General features: G+C 33.2%; 2 protein-coding genes across 2 annotated transcripts; both read right to left on the reverse strand.

Moving 5' to 3' along the window:
- Positions 1-7,121: 7,121 nt before the first annotated feature.
- Positions 7,122-7,955, reverse strand: LOC131645198 (chitinase 1-like). The gene has a single exon (XM_058915869.1). It carries the CDS (start codon positions 7,953-7,955, stop codon positions 7,122-7,124), a length of 834 nt encoding a protein of 277 aa, XP_058771852.1.
- Positions 7,956-19,972: 12,017 nt separating this feature from the next.
- Positions 19,973-20,988, reverse strand: LOC131609163 (uncharacterized). The gene is made up of 5 exons (XM_058880824.1): positions 20,802-20,988; positions 20,605-20,715; positions 20,424-20,505; positions 20,236-20,331; positions 19,973-20,150 (listed from the first exon to the last, which is right to left on the reverse strand). Exons 1-5 carry the CDS (start codon positions 20,912-20,914, stop codon positions 20,046-20,048), a joined length of 507 nt encoding a protein of 168 aa, XP_058736807.1. The 5' UTR covers positions 20,915-20,988; the 3' UTR covers positions 19,973-20,045.
- Positions 20,989-22,375: the final 1,387 nt, after the last annotated feature.

Below are 22,375 nucleotides of genomic sequence, written 5' to 3' on the forward strand. Positions count from 1 at the left end.
TTAGTGAGATGCTTTCAAGCAGACTTCATATTCCTCATTGGGAGATGATTCTTCGAAGATTTTTCCAAAGGTTGTCATTCTGAAGGTATTGTCCGTTGAGGCTATTTTCTTTCTTCTTCTCTCGAATATTCCATTTGATAAGATTTCTTCATATTATACTTTTGATGAAGTTCCTGCATTTGATGTTGAATCCTCTGAGGATCATCCAACTAATGAGACCGTTCTTTCGAAAGATATTACTGAAGTTCATTTGTCTTCACATGAGTTAGTTGACGAAGTTGCTAGATATTATTTTAGACTCGAGCTCATGCCTTCATCCCTTAGTAGTTGAATAAAATTATCCAACTTCACAATGATTTCTTCTTTCTTGGATTTTTCTAAAAATCGTAAACATTCTCATCTCTCGATATAAGTATTGTATTTGGTTTTGGATTCCAATTTTTAATTCTTTGATATTTGTTAGTATTTTGTTAAGGAAATAGAAATGACAGTGATTGCAAAACTACGACTGAACAAATCTTTTGATGGACTTCACTGATGCGACACTGTGGATTGAAGATTGCAATCACAACACTTCTTGAACCAGAGGTGTTGATGCTGACACGGTGTTGATAATCGATGACTACTATATTTGATACATTTCATGACAAAACTTTCACCTCGTCCATTAAAAATCAGAGGTCATATAACATGGAATGTGTCATATTTCTTTTTTTATAAATAAATCTTATACCTCAGTCTTTCCCAAAACAAACATAAAATGTTGCTCATGATTTAAGCTTCGATTCCTAGATCCTGCAATTTTAAGTTTTATTTAGAACCAAAAAGACGCATTTATTTTATAAATTATCTTATCCCTTAGTTTTATATAAAATCGACATTAAATATTGATTACTACCTCCGGTCCCATTTATAAGAAAAAGTTCACTTTATAGATACATTGAATAATTAATGTATCTAGACGATATATCATCCATATACATTAATTATTTAATGTACCTATAAAGTAATTTTTTTCTTATAAATAGAACCAGAGGGAGTAATATTTTATTTTGTTAAATGGAACACAATTTTTACCTCGAATATGTTCCATCGATTTTTCCAAAAACTGAGATGAAAATTCAAAACAATATAATGTTAAATCTCATTTAATTTTTGCGTCCTAGCGAACAAAAGGAACATTAGTCTTCTTCAGCAAACGAAAAGGATACTAATATTCTTTATCTTCTCTTAGGAGGAAGGAAGCTCAAACCTCAAACCAACACATTTCCGGTATGTAAAAATTCTCCATGACTATTGTTGTTGTCGCCGTCGACGTTGATGTCGTTGTTGTTGTCGTCGTTGTTCTTTTTGTTATTGTTTATTGTTATGATTTATGAGACTTAAGGTATAATGTAGTGTTGTTGTTAAGGTATTTTTAGTTGTTGTTGTTTTGTTGTTATTGTTGTTTTATTGAGATGAAATGTTCATGTATTTTTAAAAGTTGTATGTGATTATGGACCGTAGTTGGACTAAAGCGAAATGTTTGAATGAAGAATATGAGAATGAAGTGATTCAATTTCTTTAATTCGCAGAAAAAATATTCCTAACCATAATGGAATTTCTAGTGTCATTGTAAAAATTGTCGAAACACGCAAAAACATCCAAGAGATGTTATATTCAATCATTTAGGTTGTGATGAAATTATTCAAAATTACACGAAATGAATACGGGATAGTGATGTGACAAAAAACATCTACGTCACATAGAATTGAAGATGATGATTTATGAACTATATATCACAACGACTATTTACTATAAACGTTAGGATAAATAGCTCGCTACTTTGTTTATAATTACAACCAGACGGCCGTGCTGGAAAGTAATATATTTACAATCACACCTACCTATCCACAATTAGTTAATCGTCATAATATCCCTTTTCTACCGCACCAAAATAGCCAGAGTAGCAACAGTATTGTGAATTGAGTATCATATCAATGTAAAGAAAGGAAAATCTATAAATTTGATTCTTTTTACTCAAAGCATTACATATAATGATACAACAAAAGTAGTTCTGCAATTGCAACAAAATGATACAAAGAAAATAGGAAATCAATGCAATACACAGACACACTTACACACATACAGTTTTAAAAGCACACAATTCACATGTCTTATTTAGAATATTATTTCAACATAGACCCAACTATTTTTGTGATATTGGAGACCCCAAAAAGTATTGTAGCAGGTTCAAAGAGACTCCGATTAGAGAAAGTTTTATTTAATTGCTTTATTTTATTGTCTTGCTTTACTTTATTTACTTCCCGCTCTTACCATGCCTACATGTTTTTATAGGCTCGCCTAATTGCTTTATTTTATTTACTTCCCGCTCTTACCATGCCTACACGTTTTTATAGGCTCGCTTAATTGCTTTATTTTACTGTCTCACTTTTACGTTATTTATTTTCCCGCTCTTACCATGCCTACACGTTTTTATAGGCTCGCTTTTATTTCCATGTTTGGCTAAATTTATAAGGGTTAGAATGTAAGGATCGTTGTCACGATCGTGTTCCAAATGTTATGTTAATAGAAATACTACTGGGGATGTTTTGACCTTTAATTCAAGTTTACTGTGTTTAAATGTTTATGGGTAAGATCGAAAGTCGTCCATACTTAAGATCAAACTTGATTAGTTTTTAACCAAACAAAAAGGGCGAAAGAAGTTTGTTTGGTTAATTAGGAATCTTTGACACATTTTTAGAAAACGATTTTGTAACTATTTTCGGACGCGTTTATGGGTTTGAAATCTGATTCTTGGCCAAAAGCCAAGAATCTCTTTAAGTTAAATTTTCCAAGTTAAAATCACTTTTCTACTAAGACAAGTAATTAATTTATTAAAAATAGGTTTATTACTTTAACGCACTGCGCACTGTTCATATGTGACAAATGAATGGGTAGACTTAAAGAGTAAACTCGGTTCTTAGTATGCGAAAGCGACAAGTTCCCGTTAAATTGTTCCTTTCTATAAGTAGAAAATACTGCCCCATAAGTAATTCTATCCATGTGTAACTGGAACGCTGTCTGATATACGTGACTTACATTTGAACCTATTGATTTTATCTGCTATTTACTTTTTTCCATTTACTTTCTTGCACTGCACTCATATCAAATATTCTCAACCGTCTTAGATAAGCACCTTAGCAATGGAGTTGATAGATTGACGATTGGTATCTGTGGTTCAATAATCTTATATATTACTTCGATAGGCTGTGCACTTGCAGTTTTATTTTAGACTCTGTTTACAGACCCGATCACCTATCTTTCAACTCTGAAGTTTCAAATCCTTTTTCCATATATACCACTCAAATGCGCACTTATCTTGAATCTTCTTAAGGCTTAAGATATCTTTAACTCAATCACCATCATCATAGGAAAATGTATCACTAATGATCATAAACCCTATTTTTTTAGCTTGATAATGCCTGGTCCAACATAGTTATATATCTTTCCCAATTGTTGTTAAATGCCTTTTCCGTAGTAGTGATGGTGATGCTGGTAAGGCTACAAAAGGCCAAGGTGAAACTAGAAAAAATGATGCTTATCAGAACCAGAAGACCAAGAATAATGTTGACATGGAGGAAGTTCAAGACTATTGTTGTAAGAAGCTTGGTAATTATGCTAGGAATTCTACTACAATAGTAACAATGATTAGGACAAGGGTGTTGCTCAATTTGATCAAGATGGTAGCATTGAATCTCAAGATGTTATCTTCATGGCTGCAACATATTTGGCATCTGAGAAAGAAAATGTGTGGTACCTTGATATAGGTTACAACAATCATATGACAGACAATAAAAAGTAGTTTCTCAAGTTGGATGAACCAGTTAGAAAATCAATTTATTTTGCAGACAATAACATGGTGACATAAGAAGGGATGTGCAACATCTGGGTGAAAATGCAGGATGAACATGAAGCTATCATTAGTGATGTCTTGTATGTTCCTTCAATGGCAAGTAATTTGACCAGTTTAGGTCAATTACTCGACAAGAATTACATAATGAAGCTGGAAGGAAGGGAACTCAATGTGTTTGATGAAATTTCTAGGCCAATTCTTAGGGCATATTTGTCAATCAACAGGACATTCAAGGTCATCAATGTCTTCCATCAACCATAGCTAAAGATAAAAATTAGGTTTGGCCATCTCAATTTTAGGAGTCTTATCTTAATGCACAGCAAGAAGATAATGTATAAACTTCCAAGTATTGAAGTTTTAAAGCAGCTATGTGAGGAATGTTGCATAGCCAAGTAGATCAGGAAGCCTTTCAAACATGACTTGCCAATGACGTCGCAATACAAGCTTGAGATTATGCACTAAGATGTGTGTGGTCCATTTGAAGTAAAATTATAAGGAGGTAATTGCTATTTCTTGACCTTCATAGATGAATTCACTAGGAATTTGTGGATTTACTTGTTGGAAAGTTTTCAGCAATTTTAAGAAATTTAAATTGCTGATTAAAAAACAAGCTGGAAACACCATAAGAGATTGAGAACTGATGATGGGGGTGAGTATACCTCAGGTAGTTTGTTCGCTTTTGTGACATGGAAGGGATTGAGCATGAAGTGATAACACCCTACACATCCAAGCAAAATGGCATTGCTGAAAGGAAGAATAAAAACATCTTGAATATGGCTAGGAGTATGCTAAAAGCAAAGCACATGCCTAAGAGCTTTTGGGGAGAAGCGTCTTCAACTACACTGTACATCATCAACATATGTTAACAAAGAAAATGAGTAACAAAACTCCTTATGAAGCTTGGTCAGGATTGAAGCCAAATGTTGGTCATCTCAAAATCTTTTGCTCAATTTGCTTTAGACATATTCTTGAACAATTTAGAAGAATGTTGGATGATATAAGCCAAGCTATGGTCTTAGTTAGATATCATTCAACAAGTGCTTACAAGTTGTTCTCACCTAATGAAAACAAGATAGTGATCAGTAGAGATGTGGAGTTTGATGAAAGCAAAGGTTGGAATTGGCTAAAAATTCCAGAAAATACAGTGCAAAAATGTGAAATTTCAACTCACGTCAGAACTACTTTGCATGATGAGGATAAAGTTACACCAGTTGAGTCTGAACAATCTCAATGAGTGAGAAGATCAAGTAGAACTAGAGCTCTATCGGTCAGGCTGAACGACTATGAGAGATTTATTGATCAAGCAATCAGAAAAAATAATGAACTAATTGAAGAAGCATGATGGCTGGGGAAGAACCAATCAATCTCGTGCAGGCTGTGCAGGATGAAAATTGGAAAGTTGCGGTGGTTGAGGAACACAAGGCCATTGAGAAGAACCATACATGAGAGCTGGTTGAGAACTCATGCAAGAAAGCAATTAATGTAAGATGGGTTTACAAGTTGAAGAATGAATTTGAAGAAGAAGTGGTTGATAGCACATTGTATAAGCAGATTATTGGATCTTTGAGGTATCTCTCTAACCTAAGACCTAACATTTGACATATTGTAGAATTGGTGAGTAAATTCATGGAAGAACCAAAGCTATGTCATCTACTTGCAGTAAAAAGAATTTTAAGATGCATAAAGACACATCAGATCATCGTGTGCTAATGCCTCATTAGACAACCATAATTGGAGCAAGGATATGTAGTTATTCAAGCTCAAATTAGAGTGGTCATCAATCAAAGATGATAGGAAAAGCACACCTGGCTATACCTGTTAAGGGAAAAATCTAGTAAGGCATGTTGATAGTGCAATTAAAGGAAAAGGCTCCCAAATTAAGGGGTTGAGTCCTACAAATTGGGTCTGCAAGGGAGCTTAGAAGTATGACAAAGGAATCATATGTTTAGTTGTCAACGAGAGGAAGTCGGCATAACTGGGACAAAACATCGACTTGAGTTTTGTCGACCATGAAGGAGGATTGAAACTTAGAAGATTTATTGATGGGGTTTGTGTAAAGGGTTAGCGTCGAAAGAAAGATTCAAGCGGGCTAATTTGAAATTTAAACTCCAGCGATTAGCAAAGATTTGGCTCTCAAAATAAGCGCCAGAGACATGGGGGCAGTTGCGTAGGATCGTGCATCCAGTTGTTTGGCTTATAGGCGGTTTCTAAGTAGTTACGAAACTTGTAGGCAATTATTTTATTGTATTATAAATAGGAGACCCCACTAAGGGCTCCGGGGTGTTCATTTGTACTAAAATCACTTGAAAAACTTCATGATCCCAGCGCGAGAAAAAAAGAGTTTCAAGAGTGCTAATGTACGTGAATCACCATTTTTTACTTCAATGCAATTTCCATATTTATCAGTCGTTCCTCTTGAACATTTCGTTTTACTTTCATTTACGTTTGAACTATCTTTGTGCTTCGTTATATACGTTGTCGACTGTGGTTCCGTTACGATAATGGAGTTCACCATAGATGCATTCGTAGTGTATCTTTTTTGAATGTTATCACTTAACTTTCTATTGGTCATGAGTTACCTTTAGTTTATCTATTGTGGAAAATTTGGCTTACTTAAACTCTTAAGAGGAACCGTTTTTCTCTTCGAGTCAAGCTTCTGTCGAATTGAGCAAGCTACACCTTAGTTACATTAGCACGTGTCTTAGAATCAACTAGTCGATTCTGCAGATAATCCTTAGTTTAAAGGCTTTGAGAGGATTAGCGGTTGTTTACAATTTCCACAGTAAACACTACCAAAATAATGAACTAAAAGACATTGAAATAGTCGGCAATTTCTTGCATGCATAACGTATTCTAATTGTTTAGAACATTTTATTTTCGTGTTTTCTATTATGACTTATGTGTGTTACTTCATCTTTTATAAATAATGAACTAAAAGGCACCGAAATAGCCGGTGTAAAGAAATGGTGAATTGAGTAACGTTACAAGGTAAAGAAAGGAAAACATACATAAATTTGATTCTTATTATTCAAAGCATTACATATAATTATACAACAAAATAGTTCTGCACTTGCAACAAAATGGTAAAAAAGCAAATAAGAAAACAATGCAATACACAAGCACACTTACACTCATACAATATCAAAACAAGCACACTCACACACATACAATATTAAAACAAGCACACAATTCACATGTCTTATTTCGAACATTCATCATAGGTTAATCAGAGATCTTGTAGATATTTCTCTATAGAGAATGTGTCGGGACCATCAATAGAGTCCAAAAAATTCCAAAGAAAAATACCCGGAAGTAATTTGTGTTTGACGAGGTATTTGATGCCCTCGTCAAGTATATGGTCAACAGGAATGCCAATTCCTGCTAGGACTTTAGCAGGATTGTAATCAATTACCAGTTTTTTATAGAGATCTACAACTTCTTCCTTTGTAGAGAATTTTTGATTGTAGAACTGGTAATCAACCAAGTCAATATTGTGTTTGTTGTCCAAATACAATTTCAGATAGTAGGGTTCCACGAGTTTCGTTGGAGCAATGGACACAACATGGATAGATAAATTTCTATCATTTTTGAGTTGTTTTATAACTTCCCCAATACAAAAGGAGAATTCATCTTCACTGGAATTGATGACATCATAATGAATATCAATACCGTCGATTGTGTTTCTGTAGCTACGGTCGTCGTTATAGAGAAGGATGATTCTTTTGATGGAGTCTACAGCGTTGAATATCCATCTATCTTTTTTAGCTGGATTGAATGGAAATTCAGAGCCAACACCTCCAATGCTGATAACCACCCTCACTTCTGGATGATTTTCTTTCAACTTTTTCACCAATTCAATACTTTCACGATCTACTTTCCAAGTAGGGGTGAAATATCCGTCGCCTTTTCCATGTTTATCGTAGTGCTCGATGGCAAAGCTCAGAATGAAGTCGATTTGTCTGAACCTGCGGTCGAAATGGGGTTCATCTCTTGGTATATGATGTATGTATTGTCGCAAAATGGTTAGCTCTTCTTTTCCATTGCTACCATGGGAAGACATTGTCACAATTGGAATTTGAAAGAGGAATTATAATTGGCTACTATTGATGCTTGAAATGATCACTTGTTGATGTCCTTTTATAAGCCCAAGTACCAAACTAATATAAGGTGTTCACACAATGGTTGTTAGGGAGAAAATTAAATTATAAGGTAAATTCTACAACAATTTTTTAATGCTAAGGATTATAAGTATTATTGGATAAGTTTCAACTAAATTAAAATATTGGATTATACGTGTGCAATTACTTATGTAGGAATAACTCAACATATGTTAATTAAATATAATAAGTGTTCTTTCATTTGATGTTTTTACTATGTCCACATTAATTATGTTCACATTATGGTTGTCAGGGGAATTAAACATTTTAATAATTTTAAAATTATTATTGATTTATAAATATGAAAAACATATTTATACTATCAGTGTCCTCTACCTGACTTTTGGCTGTTAGTGTCTTTTTTCGTTTATTAATATATTATATTTGCTTTTTTTAAAAAAATCATAATAATATATATATATATATATATATATATATATATATATATATATATATATATATATATATATATATATATATATATATATATATATATATATATATATATATATATATATATATATATATATAAACTAAATTAAGACACGCGCGATGCGCGAAATTAAATGAATTATTTAATTAATATTAGATTAAATAGATTTTGACTTTGTAAACCAAAATTTATAATAAGATGATGAGATTTTTTTACAGAAAAAAAATATAACTTTTAGTGAAAAAAACAAGTTTGAATTTCGAAAATATAAGATAAGACAACAAAATTAAAACAAAGAAAAAGTGAAATAAGTGTAAAACATTTATGTAGATTTTTATTGCTTCATTTTTCACTTATCAAGAATGTGTTTTCATTATTATATAAATTAAATATATTTCACATTCGAACGGCTTAGACAATATGTAATCAATTATTACGATTCACATTATATCTAAGATAAAACTCTTTATTTAACAAAGTCTTGTTAGTTTGAGAGTGAAATAAGCATGATTGTTGAATAAGTTTTTATGAGTTGGATGATGAAATATGTATTTAAATAAATCCAAGAATATTATTTGTTTGTGTTTAACTATCATTATCTCATTAATTTTTAATGTATATAATTGATTTAGTTCAATTGAATTGTCTTTTTATATTAGTCATTTTTAATTTACTAATATATTATAGGATATTTGTATGTAAATTTGTTGTGAAATTATTGTTTGGTTTAATATCAAAGTTTCATTTTTTTATATAACTATAATGGTAATTTAATTATATTTTAAAAAGAATGTGAGACATTTTTTTATTAATTTGAAAATTATAAATCAAACTTTAAAGTATTAATTAACTATTTTATATTAAATAATGTTATACTCTTTTTTTTAACTATGATTTTAAAACTCTTTTTGTAAGAAATTATTTTATATATAATTTTTATGGGCTAAACCGTTCTATAATGTATTTTAGATTCGAAAAAACAGTGGATAGACCCAAAAAAATTAATGATTAGTACATGAAAAAAATAGGATAATGATTTTTAATATATATATATATATATATATATATATATATATATATATATATATATATATATATATATATATATATATATATATATATATATATATATATATATATATATATATAAAAAATGGTGTTTTAAAAAATAGTTATGAATGGAAGGTTATAGATTATGCTAACATGAATATTAAAAGGTTTTGAAAATTTTGAAGAATGGCACATCGGATTTTAATGGATGTCACATATGAAAGAAGATGAATCGTCAATATATTAGTTTCTCTTAGTAGGAGGTTGACTATGTCCACAACAATTTGTGTAATATAAATTAAAGGCTCGTCGAGACCTCGGGGTTTTAGATTTATTCCTAGGTGCAGGTCTGTCCTTCTTCTTATCGTAGTTGATTGAGTATGGCTTCCCCGCTTCGCTTCTTCTTTGTTCATTCGTAAATCGCGTCTTTTTAAGCCAGGTCAAAACGATTCTAGTTTTATCTGAGTCTACGGAGATAAATCGCTCTTTAAGCGAAAATCCCCTGTTTTCTAAAACCTTCTTTGTGGCTAAAGATGTTAGATAACTGGTATGATAATTCTGGATATCTTCAAGAATCGTGTTCGTTCACTTTCCGAACAAAGTATTTCGACCCTATTCTTGTCTGGGTTCACGAAATCTTTGCGGGGATAATTCTTGAAGAACAATCTGTTTCTGACAATGGAGAACAAATCAGAATGTAGAGAGGAAGTATGTAATTTCGTCTTCCAAATCGAGACCAAAAGACTCCTTATATAGGAGACCAATAATAGAAACGAACAGACACACCTTTTCAGAAAACAGTTATGTCTGTTGGGAACGGGTGCAACTATTCAAACGAATCGTTATGTCCGTTGGGAACGGGTGCAACTATTCAAATGAAACGTTATGCCCGTTTCTATTATTCATATTCAATTACGCGTTTGGCTCGACGAGCGTGCACTCCGCACTACCCTAACTCGTTTCAAACTTAACGCATAATTGCATTGGCCTATAGTAAATCACATTACTACCAAAATGCATTGATGATACTAAAATCACCAACAAACTCCCCCCATTTTAGTATAATCCTTGATTTACTTTACAGGTATAACGATCAAACAAATGCATAGAAGAAAATGTCTTACGATTGAATTTTCATCTTAGTACAAATACACATTCCAAATATTCGAAAATCAGGGTGTCATAATGATTGAACCCGTCAATCCATTTGAATATCTAAAGATATAGTACACATATGTTTCTTACAATACTCTACTATTCATACTTGACACTTTACAAGCCATGTGTCCTTATCCATTAATAAGCATATAGGAAGCCAAGTCCAAGCTTCTTGAAGCGGCAAAACTTCATGCTCACATAGGTGATCCTTTTAATCTTGCACCTGCATTAGCAATTTTTCAAAAGAACCATTAAGAAGATATACTTCAACCTAGCCATCACTTGCAGGTCTGAGCACATACCTTGGGAAGATAAACACAATTGCTCCAATCTTTAACTATGATCTTTCCACATTGAATTCTGCTTCTAACGTTGTATTAGAAGGGAATTGGGTATACCATAGTTAATAGATTTAAATGAACTTTAATCACATCCCAATAACCGACTTATTCACTAAGTCTCTAGCTAACCCCTTCGTCAAGTGGTCAGCTAAGTTTTGTTGCGACCGAACAAACTCAATAGATATCACCCCATTCATGATTAATTCCCTAATCATACTATGTCTAATACCCAAATGTCTAGACTTTCCATTGTATATTCGACTATATGCTTTAGCCAATGTGGCACTACTATCACAACTGATAGAAATTGGTGATATCGGTTTAGGCCATATCGGAATCTCATATACCAAGTTCCTTAGCCATTATGCTTCTTTACCAGCAGCAGCTAATGCTACAAACTCAGATTCCATTGTGGAACTAGTTATACATGTTTGCTTCTTGGAAGCCCATGAGATGGCACCTACCCCAAGCAAGAACACCCATCCACTTGTAGAGGATGAATCTTCAACATTATTTATCCAACTAGCATCCGAATAACCCTCTAACACCGAAAGAAATCCCATATATGACAATCCATAATTCATAGTACCCTTCAAGTACTTGAATACCCTAGTTATCGCATGCCAATGATGTCTACTAGGATTACTAGTGAATCCGCTCAACTTTCCAACCGCATACGCAATATCCGGTCTAGTGCTAATCATGGCATACATCAAAGATCCTATAGCTCTTGAGTATTCGAGTTGATCCACAGGTTTACCTGTATTTGGCATAAGCTTTTCTCCCGGATCCATGGGAGTACTTACTGGAGAACAATTTTCTCAATTGAACTTCTTGAGTATTTCCTCAATGTAATGAGATTGCGTAATTACAATCCCCTTATTCTCCCATTTAATCTTAATACCAAGAATAACATCCGCTTCTCCCATATCTTTCATGGAGAACTTTGACGACAAGAAATTCTTTGTTTTATCAACTTATGTCATCAACATATAGACAAATGAAAACTCCTTTACCGGATGTATCAAATTTGCTATATACACATTTGTCAGCTCGGTTTAGAATGAAACCATTAGACAAAACAACCTCATCAAACTTTTGATGCCACTGCTTCGGAGCTTGTTTCAGACCATACAACGACTTAACTAGCTTACACACTTTATGCTCATTACCAGGCATTACAAAACCTTCAGGTTGCTTCATATACACTTCTTCTTCCAAATCACCATTCAGAAATGTTGTTTTGACATCCATTTGATGAAGTATTAGTTCATGCAAAAACTAATGCAAACAATACTCTAATTGTTGCCGTCTATGCTACTAGTGCATATGCGTTTAAATAATTAACACATTCCTTGTCTAAACACTTGGCTATTAATCTAGACTTGTAGGTGTTTAGTATACCATCTTTATGATACTTCCTTCTAAACACTCACTTGTTTTCAACCAAGTATGGTTTGACATTGTTGAATCCATTTCATCTTGGATAATAACGTTATTCCAAGAGAAGTCTCTTGAAGTTACTTCTTCATTGAAAGTCTAAGGATCATCTTCCACCTGAAGAATAATCAGCACCTTACGAACAAAATTCTCAATATTTTTTTCTACCAGATAAAAGAAATAAATTGATTATCGATTTTGTTTGGTCCTTGATCCTTAGTCTTTTGGACTCATCTGCTTAATTTAAGTTCGAGTTGTTTTTCAACAATCTGTGACGAACTTTCGATTTGTGCTCCAACAATATGTTAAGAACCTTCCTCACGAGGTTCTTCTTTTGCGGGAATATCGAATTCTTCATCCTTTGTGATAAGGTTCTAAAATTCCACATCTCGGAATTCAAAAGTTATATTAGACTCTAAATTTAAAAGTCTATATATATTTTACTGTTGAGTGAAAAGCTTATAAAACACATTAGGTACCTCGAGGATTCAACTTAATCCATTTAATAATTTTTTATTTATAATAACTTACCATTAGTATCAATCGTTGTGTTTTTTCCATTTCGATTCACAATTGTACTTTTCTACCACCAGTAGTATCCAACCGATACAATACAACCTTAACAAAAATCAAATTGATGATACAAATGAAAGAGAATCATTTCAAAATTTAATTCAAATATGTGACCTAGTTAAAAGGAATGACAAATTAATCCAATTCCCAGTTAACAATCACATAAAAGTTCAAATTCTCGTTCACATTTTAAAACTTATAATGATGAAGGCCATGATAACGAGAATAATGTTGCACATGATCTATTATGAAGAGTGATTTGTGATGTTGTAGATTCATGGCCAAGCCGTAATCGTTTCGCTTTCCTTATTGACCATTCATGCTATGCTACGTTAATCTCCTCCTCAATCAGTTATACCAAGATTCTTCTCAAAGTTTTTCTTTTGTCAATAATAATAACTTAAGTAATCATTAGAATGACACTTGAACAAATTTCATGCCACTGTTACGACACTGATTAAGTAACAATCATTTTCCAAAATAAAATTGATATAATTTCATTTTGTTCAAACCACAAAACACAACATGTTCATGATAAACAAGGCAATGGTTCATGGTAAATTTAAAAACAAACTTCAAAACACGGCAGCAATTTATAATAAAAACTTTTGAAACGTTGCGTAATTATCTTATATATTTACATTACAGGATCAACGTTTAAATACATACCGTATACAATCAATATAAATTAATAATGCAGTATGTAAATAATATACACGGAATGCAAAATAAACTAGAAAGTAAAACGGATATTGTATCACTGTATCCATTAAGCAATTAATCTAAATGGAGTTAAGAGGATCAAGTACCTAATATAAGTAAATTTATAGTTGGTACTATACAGAATACTTATTTTCGTATCATGAATACATGGAAGTTATATCATAATAGATCCTTATCAAGTTATCATAATCATCTATGTATATATTAATTTCAATTAATCATTATCGAAAACCACAAATATGAATCACAGTGATCTAAATTCTACGAAAAATAATAAAACATACCCGAATTTATGTTGTCGATTATTGTTCTTGAAACTTGTCCAATTTTCCGAAACTTTTAGTCATCTCCTTGACGGTGCTTCCTCCTCCAGCCATGATTATCAGAAAAAATACTTTGTTCGTTTGTTAGATAACTGGTATGATAATTCTGGATATCTTCAAGAATCGTGTTCGTTCACTTTCCGAACAAAGTATTTCGACCCTATTCTTGTCTGGGTTCACGAAATCTTTGCGGGGATAATTCTTGAAGAACAATCTGTTTCTGACAATGGAGAACAGATCAGAATGTAGAGAGGAAGTATGTAATTTCGTCTTCCAAATCGAGACCAAAAGACTCCTTATATAGGAGACCAATAATAGAAACGAACAGACACACCTTTTCAGAAAACAGTTATGTCTGTTGGGAACGGGTGCAACTATTCAAACGAATCGTTATGTCCGTTGGGAACGGGTGCAACTATTCAAATGAAACGTTATGCCCGTTTCTATTATTCATATTCAATTACGCGTTTGGCTCGACGAGTGTGCACTCCGCACTACCCTAACTCGTTTCAAACTTAACGCATAATCGCATTGGCCTATAGTAAATCACATTACTACCAAAATGCATTGATGATACTAAAATCACCAACAAAAGATGCATACAATTGATTTAATTGAATTGAATTGTTTTTTTCATATTAATTATTTTAAATTTATTAATATATTATAGGACATTTATATGTAAATTGGCTGAGAAGTTATTGTTCAATTTTATAATCGGAAGTTTCATTTTTTATTATATATATATATATAACTACAATTATAATTGATTATATTTTAGAAAGAATGTGAGACTTTTTTTTCTTCTGTCCATTTGAAAATTATAAATCAAATTTAAAAGTACTAATCAATCATTTTATTTTAAATAATATACTACTATTTTTTTATTATGATTTTAAAACTTTTTTTTGTAAAAAGATATTTTATTTAGTTTTTATAGAGTAAAATATTAAATAATGTATTTTAGGTTTGAAAAAAAAGTGGACAGACATAAAAATAAATAATAATTGAGCAGGTCATGCAACATTCTGAAGAATTAATTAAGTGGCAAGAAATGGAATTTAACATGCTAAAACAACAAGCAAAAATTGATTGGTTTTGCTTAAGTGATGGCCGCAACAAATATTTTTATGCATTCATAAAGGCAAGGCAGCAATTCAAGAATACGAAAAATGCTTGATGCAAATGGATATCTAAAAGGCATACGATATGGTAGATTAGAATGCGTTAGAGAGTATACTGAATTAAGTAGAATTTCCAAAGAGATTCACTAAATGGACAATGACAGCTGTGACCACTGTATTGTATAGATTTAACGTTAATGGACATCACAGTGACATTATGGAAGTGAAACGAGGTCTTAGACAAGGTGACCCGATATCACCTATGCTATTTGTCATTGTTATGGAATGTGTGAACAGGTACCTCACCAAAATGCACAAAGATAGTAACTATAACTATCATCCAAAATGCGAGAAATTGAAAACCAAGAATCTATGCTTTACAGATGATTTATTGATGTTCTCTCGAGGTGATAAAGTTTCTGTGGAAATTATGATGAATGCCTTTAATAAGTTTTTGAAGGTAACCAGACTAGTTGTTAACCCATAAAAATGCAGACTATACTGTGTTGGGGTGAATGAAGATGTGAAGTAGGACATTATCAGAACAACTGGTTTCCAGATGGGACACTTACCTTTCAAATATTTAGGAGTGTCTACGACTGGTAAGAAATCCGCTTCATATCATTACATGCCACTGATTGACCAGATAGTTTGTAAGATTAAGCAATGAACAACTCGAATGCTATCGTACGCAGGGAGATTACAACTTATCAAAAGTGTGATGTTTGCGATAACGAATTATTGGCTGCAATGTTTCCCCTTTCCCAAAAGTGTTATGCAAAAAAAATGAATCCATTTGCCGTAATTTCTTGTGGACAGGAGGATACGAAGGTAGCCGTAAGGCACCTGTAGCATTGAAGAATGTGTGCAAGCTGAAAAGTAATGGTGGACTGAACATTATTGATATAAAAGTATGAAACAAAGCTAACTTGATCTGGTTGCTATGGAATCTTAGTAGAAAGTCCGATTTGTTGTGGGTTCGTTGGATACAAGAATGTTATATGAAAAACAAACACCTTTTAGAAATTAAAGTGAAAGCCGATCATATTTGGATTATGAAGGCAATTTTTGGTCAAAGAGAGGCTGTGAATTGTATAGAAGAGTGGGATGATATTTCAATATTGGAAAAATTCAATATGAGGAAAATCTACACAATTATGCAAGACTGTGAATCAAAGGTTGATTGGAGGCATCTGATGTATGGAAATAATGTGGGACCTCGAGCCTGCTTTACATTATGGCTTGCTTGTCATGAAAAATTAGCTACAAAAGACCGTCTATTCATATTTGAAATGATTAATAACATGGAATGTTGTTTATGTTCTAGAATAGAATCAATAAATCATCTTTTTTTCGAGTGTTTTGCTACTAAGAAAATTTGGATGGAAATCCTAGAGTGGATTCAAATTCAGCATAGTCCTGAAGATATGTATAGAGAGATGAAATGGATAACACACCAGACAAAAGGAAAAAGTGCAAAAGTCGTTATCCTTAAAATGGCGGTCACAAAAACTGTATATGAAAGTTGAAATATGAGGAATAACAAAATTTGGGGTGATGCTGCAGATAACACGAATGTAGGAGAATTATATTGTTTCCAAAATAGCTTATTAAAAGAAAAATCTAACAAGGAAGGGCCAATTAAGTGAAATAAAAGGTATTAAAAGAAAAATGATATAAAATTTGATTCTTATTATTCAAAGCATTACAGTCTCTTGTTACAAGATAAGCAATTTTGCACACATGACAGAAATTCAAAGGAAACAAGAAATCAATGACAGACAAACAATACTACAAGCACATGATTTCATAGATCTTACTTAAAACATGTAAAATCAAAGATGGATTACTAGATAGGTAGCTAGTAATTGATTATTATCAAATTGATCAAAGCTTTTTAATTCCAGCATCTTTTCTAGAGAGAAAGGGTTGGTGCCAACGGGAGAGTAATCATTAGGATTCCAAACAAAGTACCCAGGAATTAATTTTTTGTCGACGAGATCCGCGATGGCCTCTTTACTGATACTGTTAGAAAAAATGGTGATTCCTGGTAGGACTTTAGCAGGACTATAGTCAACTACAAGTTTTTCATAGAGTTCTACAAATTCATCCTTTGATGAGAATTTCTCGTTATATATAGAACTGATAATCAACCAAGTCAATAATATCTTTGTTGTCCAAATACAATTTGAGGTAGTAAGATTCAACTAGTTTTGTTGGAGCATTCGATACCACTTTGATAGATAAATGTGTATCATTTCTGAGTTGTTTTATAACATCTTAAACACAGAAGGAAAAATCATCCTCAGATGATTCAATGACATCGTAGTGAATATCGATACCATCAATCAGTTTTTGACCATAGAGATTGATGATATGTTTGATCGAGCTTACCGCGTTGATAATCCACCTGAGTGGATCGACAGGATTGAATGGATATTTAGAACCAACACCTCCAAAGGCTAATTACAACCCTCAGTTGTGGATATTTTTTCTTCATCATTTGCAGCCATTCAACATCAACGTTCCATGTTGATTTGAACTTACCTGAGCCTATAGGGTGCTCGATGGCAAAGTCTAGAATGATGTCGATTTGTTTAAACTTGGTGCCGAAAGATAATTCAGTTTGTGAATGAACGTATAGACGAAAAATGGTTAGTTCAACTTCTCCTTTGCTACTGCCTGCAGACATTTTGATGACTTAAATTATTGATTTGATTTGGCTTTTTGTGTGTTTGGAAACCAGCTCTTGATGCCGTTTTTATAAGGCTACATACAATGTAATGTGTTGTGATGTGCATTCATATATTCAACAAAGAGTGGGTTATTTTATATTAATTCTTCTAATGGAAGTATAATATTTGTTTGACAAAAATCTCAAGTGTTGACTAGGTGGTGAAACCTTGAGTTCTTAAACTAATCATGAAATTCAAATTCTGTTAGATGCTAATAATTTTTATGTTGGGTTAAATCCATAATAAGTGAACGGTAGAATTGGTCCTCTCGAATTGTCGCAAGACCAAATATTAAATTTTAAAAAAAATTGTTCGACAAATAAGGAAGCATGCATCCAATGTAAATTAAAAAAAAAAACTATTTAAAGCAATATGATATATAAGGGAGAACTGAGGGCAAGAAGGGTGTGCTTGGAGAAAATGGAATATGGTGAGGAAGATAGGAATTAAATGCAGAATGAGAAAGCTTCGTATTGAGGAAGACAAACTCTTAAGCAAATACTCATGGGAAGGAAGGAAACAGTTCTCACAAAGGGAAATGACTCTAAGGAATTGCAAACAAATTATCCTAAAAGGTCAGAAAACCTTTATATAGAGGATAACAATCAACGAGTCAAATAAAAAACGAAAAGGTAAAAAATTAACGGCCAGATTTTGCCTTGGGAATACAAGTGAATAAGTGCACTCGAATGCCCTAAAAGAGTGTCATTCCCCACGCGCTCGAAAAATCTCCATGGTGAAAAAGGTATTTAATGTGTTTGTTTCCCATATAACTACATAGTTGCCTTCCCACTTCCACTTATGATAGAATTTGACAACGAGATACCGACATCGATTTTGAAAGATTTCCTAATTAAAACAATATCCCACAAATGTTAGGCACAACTATTCTTGGGTAGACAAAAACCTAGTTTAGAGGCATTTAACATAAGTTAAAACTAAGTTTAAGATAAGTTAAAAATAAGTTATATATATATTGAATAAATAACTTACAAATAAGGAGACGTTTAACATGGACTAAAAGGGAGGAATCACTATTTATAGAATCACTAAATAGGATTACATGTAAATTTATACGAGCCATGACAAAAATGAAGATTAGGTGCAAAGAAATAAACTCAAAGCAAAAAGGGTGTGGCTGGAGAAAATGGAATATGGTGAGGAAGATAGAAATTAAACGCATAATGAGAAAGCTTCGTATTGAGGAAGACGAACACTTAAGGAAGACGTTTAACATGGGGGGTTGCGTATTTTAACTGATGTAGGGGCAGATTATTATGTGTTGCTTGCGTTCAAATACGGTGATCTTAGGGGGCTCATTTTGAATTCACTACGCCGTACAAGGGCTTTCACAGCGCTTTTTTTGGCCTTTAACAGCGCTTTAAAGCGCTGCCAAAGCCAGCGCTGGCGTAGGCTACGAAAGCGCTTTTAAAAGCGCTCTGGTAGACCCCCCCTTTAAGAGCGCTTTCCTGGAAAAAGCGCTCTGGTAGGACCCCCTATAAGAGCGCTTTCCTGGAAAAAGCGCTCTGGTAGACCCCCCTTTAAGAGCGCTTCTTTGTAAAAGCGCTGGCAAAGACCAGTAAAAAAGCAAAAAAAATTAAAAAATTACGCAGCATACAAAAGCGCTTTTGGAAAAGCGCTCTGGTAGGCCCCCCTATGAGAGCGCTTTTTCCAGAAAAAGCGCTCTCATAGGGGGGCCTACCAGAGCGCTTTTCCAAAAGCGCTTTTGTATGCTGCGTAATTTTTTAATTTTTTTTGCTTTTTTACTGGTCTTTGCCAGCGCTTTTACTAAGAAGCGCTCTAGTATGTGGACCTTTAAGAGCGCTTTTTAGAAGCGCTGTAGTTGCTAAATGAGGTATTTTTATGTGCAGCCTATAATTTAATCCTCCCAGTCGACCTGTAATGTTTTCGACCTGTAATATTTTCGACCTGTAATATATTTTCGACCTGTAATATATTTTCGACTATATTATTTCAGCCATCAGTAAGACAATATATATACTAATATATACCATTATAATATCCAAAATTATATATATACATCATTACAAAATTATATATATACATCATTACAAAATCAACAATATTATAGTTCAAATCTGCATGAAAAATAGCTTAATATAAAATTGACACAATTCCTCTTTGATTTCTTCTAACTTTAGCTTCGAGTACCCAGCAGCACGGAATTCGTCAAGGTACTATAAAACAAAAACATAATATGAATAATATATTTAGGTAAATGTAATAAATTATATGAAATTATCTTAAGTTATAACTTTATACCGTGGGAGGAATCTCTAATTGATTCGCCTGAATGATTTCTTTCATAAACCTCAATACAAAGTATCCGCAGTCTGAACTGTTACGCTGTAGCGGACACTACATAGAAAAACAAATAAGATTCTATATAAGTTGTCTTGTTTTACCAAGTAGCATAAATATTATAAGCAAATTTGTGAAAAGTAATGTACCTGCACTTCGATCCAGGTGATGTTGTTTGATTTAGTCCGGGATACCTGTGCGTCCCGTTGACTACGGAATACTTGTATTGATCTAATTAACAAATATATAAAAGCATATGTTTAGATCAATCCCACAAATAAGTAAATATATAAATATACACGAATATATATTTAGAACGATCCCACTTACAAATCAACGATTTCCTTCATGGCCGGATAATTGGTCCATTCACCCTTTACCGAATTCAGATAATACACGACTTCCCTTATCGGGTTGATAGCAAGCAGCAACCAGTGTGCTCTATAAATTAAAACAATAGGATATATGAAAATATTGCTATACACTAAAGAAACAGAGATTAGATGAATAAAGAATGAGAAACTAACCCTACTGGTCGGGTATTATACGCCCAAAGATGCAGACATTCTGTATTGCCGGTGGACATGAATCTATCGACTAAGCGCTGTCTAACAGATTCCGGATCCGAAACAATTTCCATTCCGCTGCAATGGGCGGAAGACACGAACCGGAATCTGTTAGACAATGCAGTCCCGCGCAACACTCTGTCATACAACAACCTTAAATAAAAACATAATAAACATTAGATTCTTTTCATTGAAAAGTGTAAATAAATTATATTGTGGGACTAATTAAATAATATATCGGATGAGTGAATATTACCGGATGTATGATTGCATATTACTGACGCCTAGTTGATCATGGTTAAAAATCTCTTGCAAGTCATCAATTGTAATATGTGACTTGAACTCAATACCGAAGACACTTTCATCCATATCGATTTCCCGTAAAGCACCATCCTTCATATCGGACATATCAACCATTGTTGCGAGTGTCGCCCGGTATCGAGGCACAAAAGCACCGCCTTTTCTTGCCGCTTGCTTCGGAGGACCACTGGGTGGTACGCTACGAACCTGCTGCGTCACTTGTTGTGACTCCCGAGCGGATGCCTAAAAATCATATAAGTTAGGTAAAATATAAAATCATGCATATTTTGATTCAGATTATATATTAACACTTTAAATGTACCTCTTTTAGCGATGCAACAGACTCCTCCTCCTGTAAAATCCCTTTACCCTTAATTGCGGGTTTTATAGGAGCAGTCTAAAAATAAAATGTAAAACATAATTAATAAACGGTTTAGAATTGACATTCGAAAACTAAATGATTCATAATCGTTTTCAATTTACCTCATCACTAATGGTAATGAGCTCCGAGGGCCATGCAACAAACGATCCTATTGCATCTCGCAGCAATGTCGTCTCTGAGACCATGTCAGGTACCGGTAGAATCGCATCACGATCTAATACAACATCCACCGATACTTTCAGGTGTCCATCCGGGAGCGGTCTGTGGTGAAGTAAATCTCCCGAAGTGTTGTGCACTTTTCCCTTGCCAACTAGTCGATAATTCGGTTCCGATAAGTATAGTTGGCAAGATGAAATGCCCTAAACCAAAAGTAAATATAAAGTCATTATCATTAATAAAATAGAACAGTTTGTAAGGAAAAAAACTTATAATTACCTCGGGAAATTTCTTTTGATAGTTGATACTAGCCTTATCACTAGTTTCTCTCACCGATGAAGTGTTGCACTTTTCTCTCATATACATATCTTTATCTCTTTGCAATTCAGAGACCTGTGCTTGCAATTCCTGCAACTTTTGCAACACTTCTTCATTGGTAAGATTTGATCTTCTCCTAGAACTCTTATAAAAAGAGGTTGGAGTCACACCATGACCCTTACCCCTCACCCGACCGGGATACTCGGGAGCATCTAGTACTCTACTAAGTACGCTATCCTCACCGGTGGATGCCGATTGCGACAAGGTCTCCTGTAATTCATTTACATTTAAATAATTATTAGTGGAGATAAAAAGTCATTTATATATTAAAAAACATTTGATTTAATTAAAGACACAGTATTATACTTACACATTCAGT

This window comes from Vicia villosa, linkage group LG1 (genome assembly GCF_029867415.1).
Source record: "Vicia villosa cultivar HV-30 ecotype Madison, WI linkage group LG1, Vvil1.0, whole genome shotgun sequence".
NCBI classification, from domain to species: domain Eukaryota; kingdom Viridiplantae; phylum Streptophyta; class Magnoliopsida; order Fabales; family Fabaceae; genus Vicia; species Vicia villosa.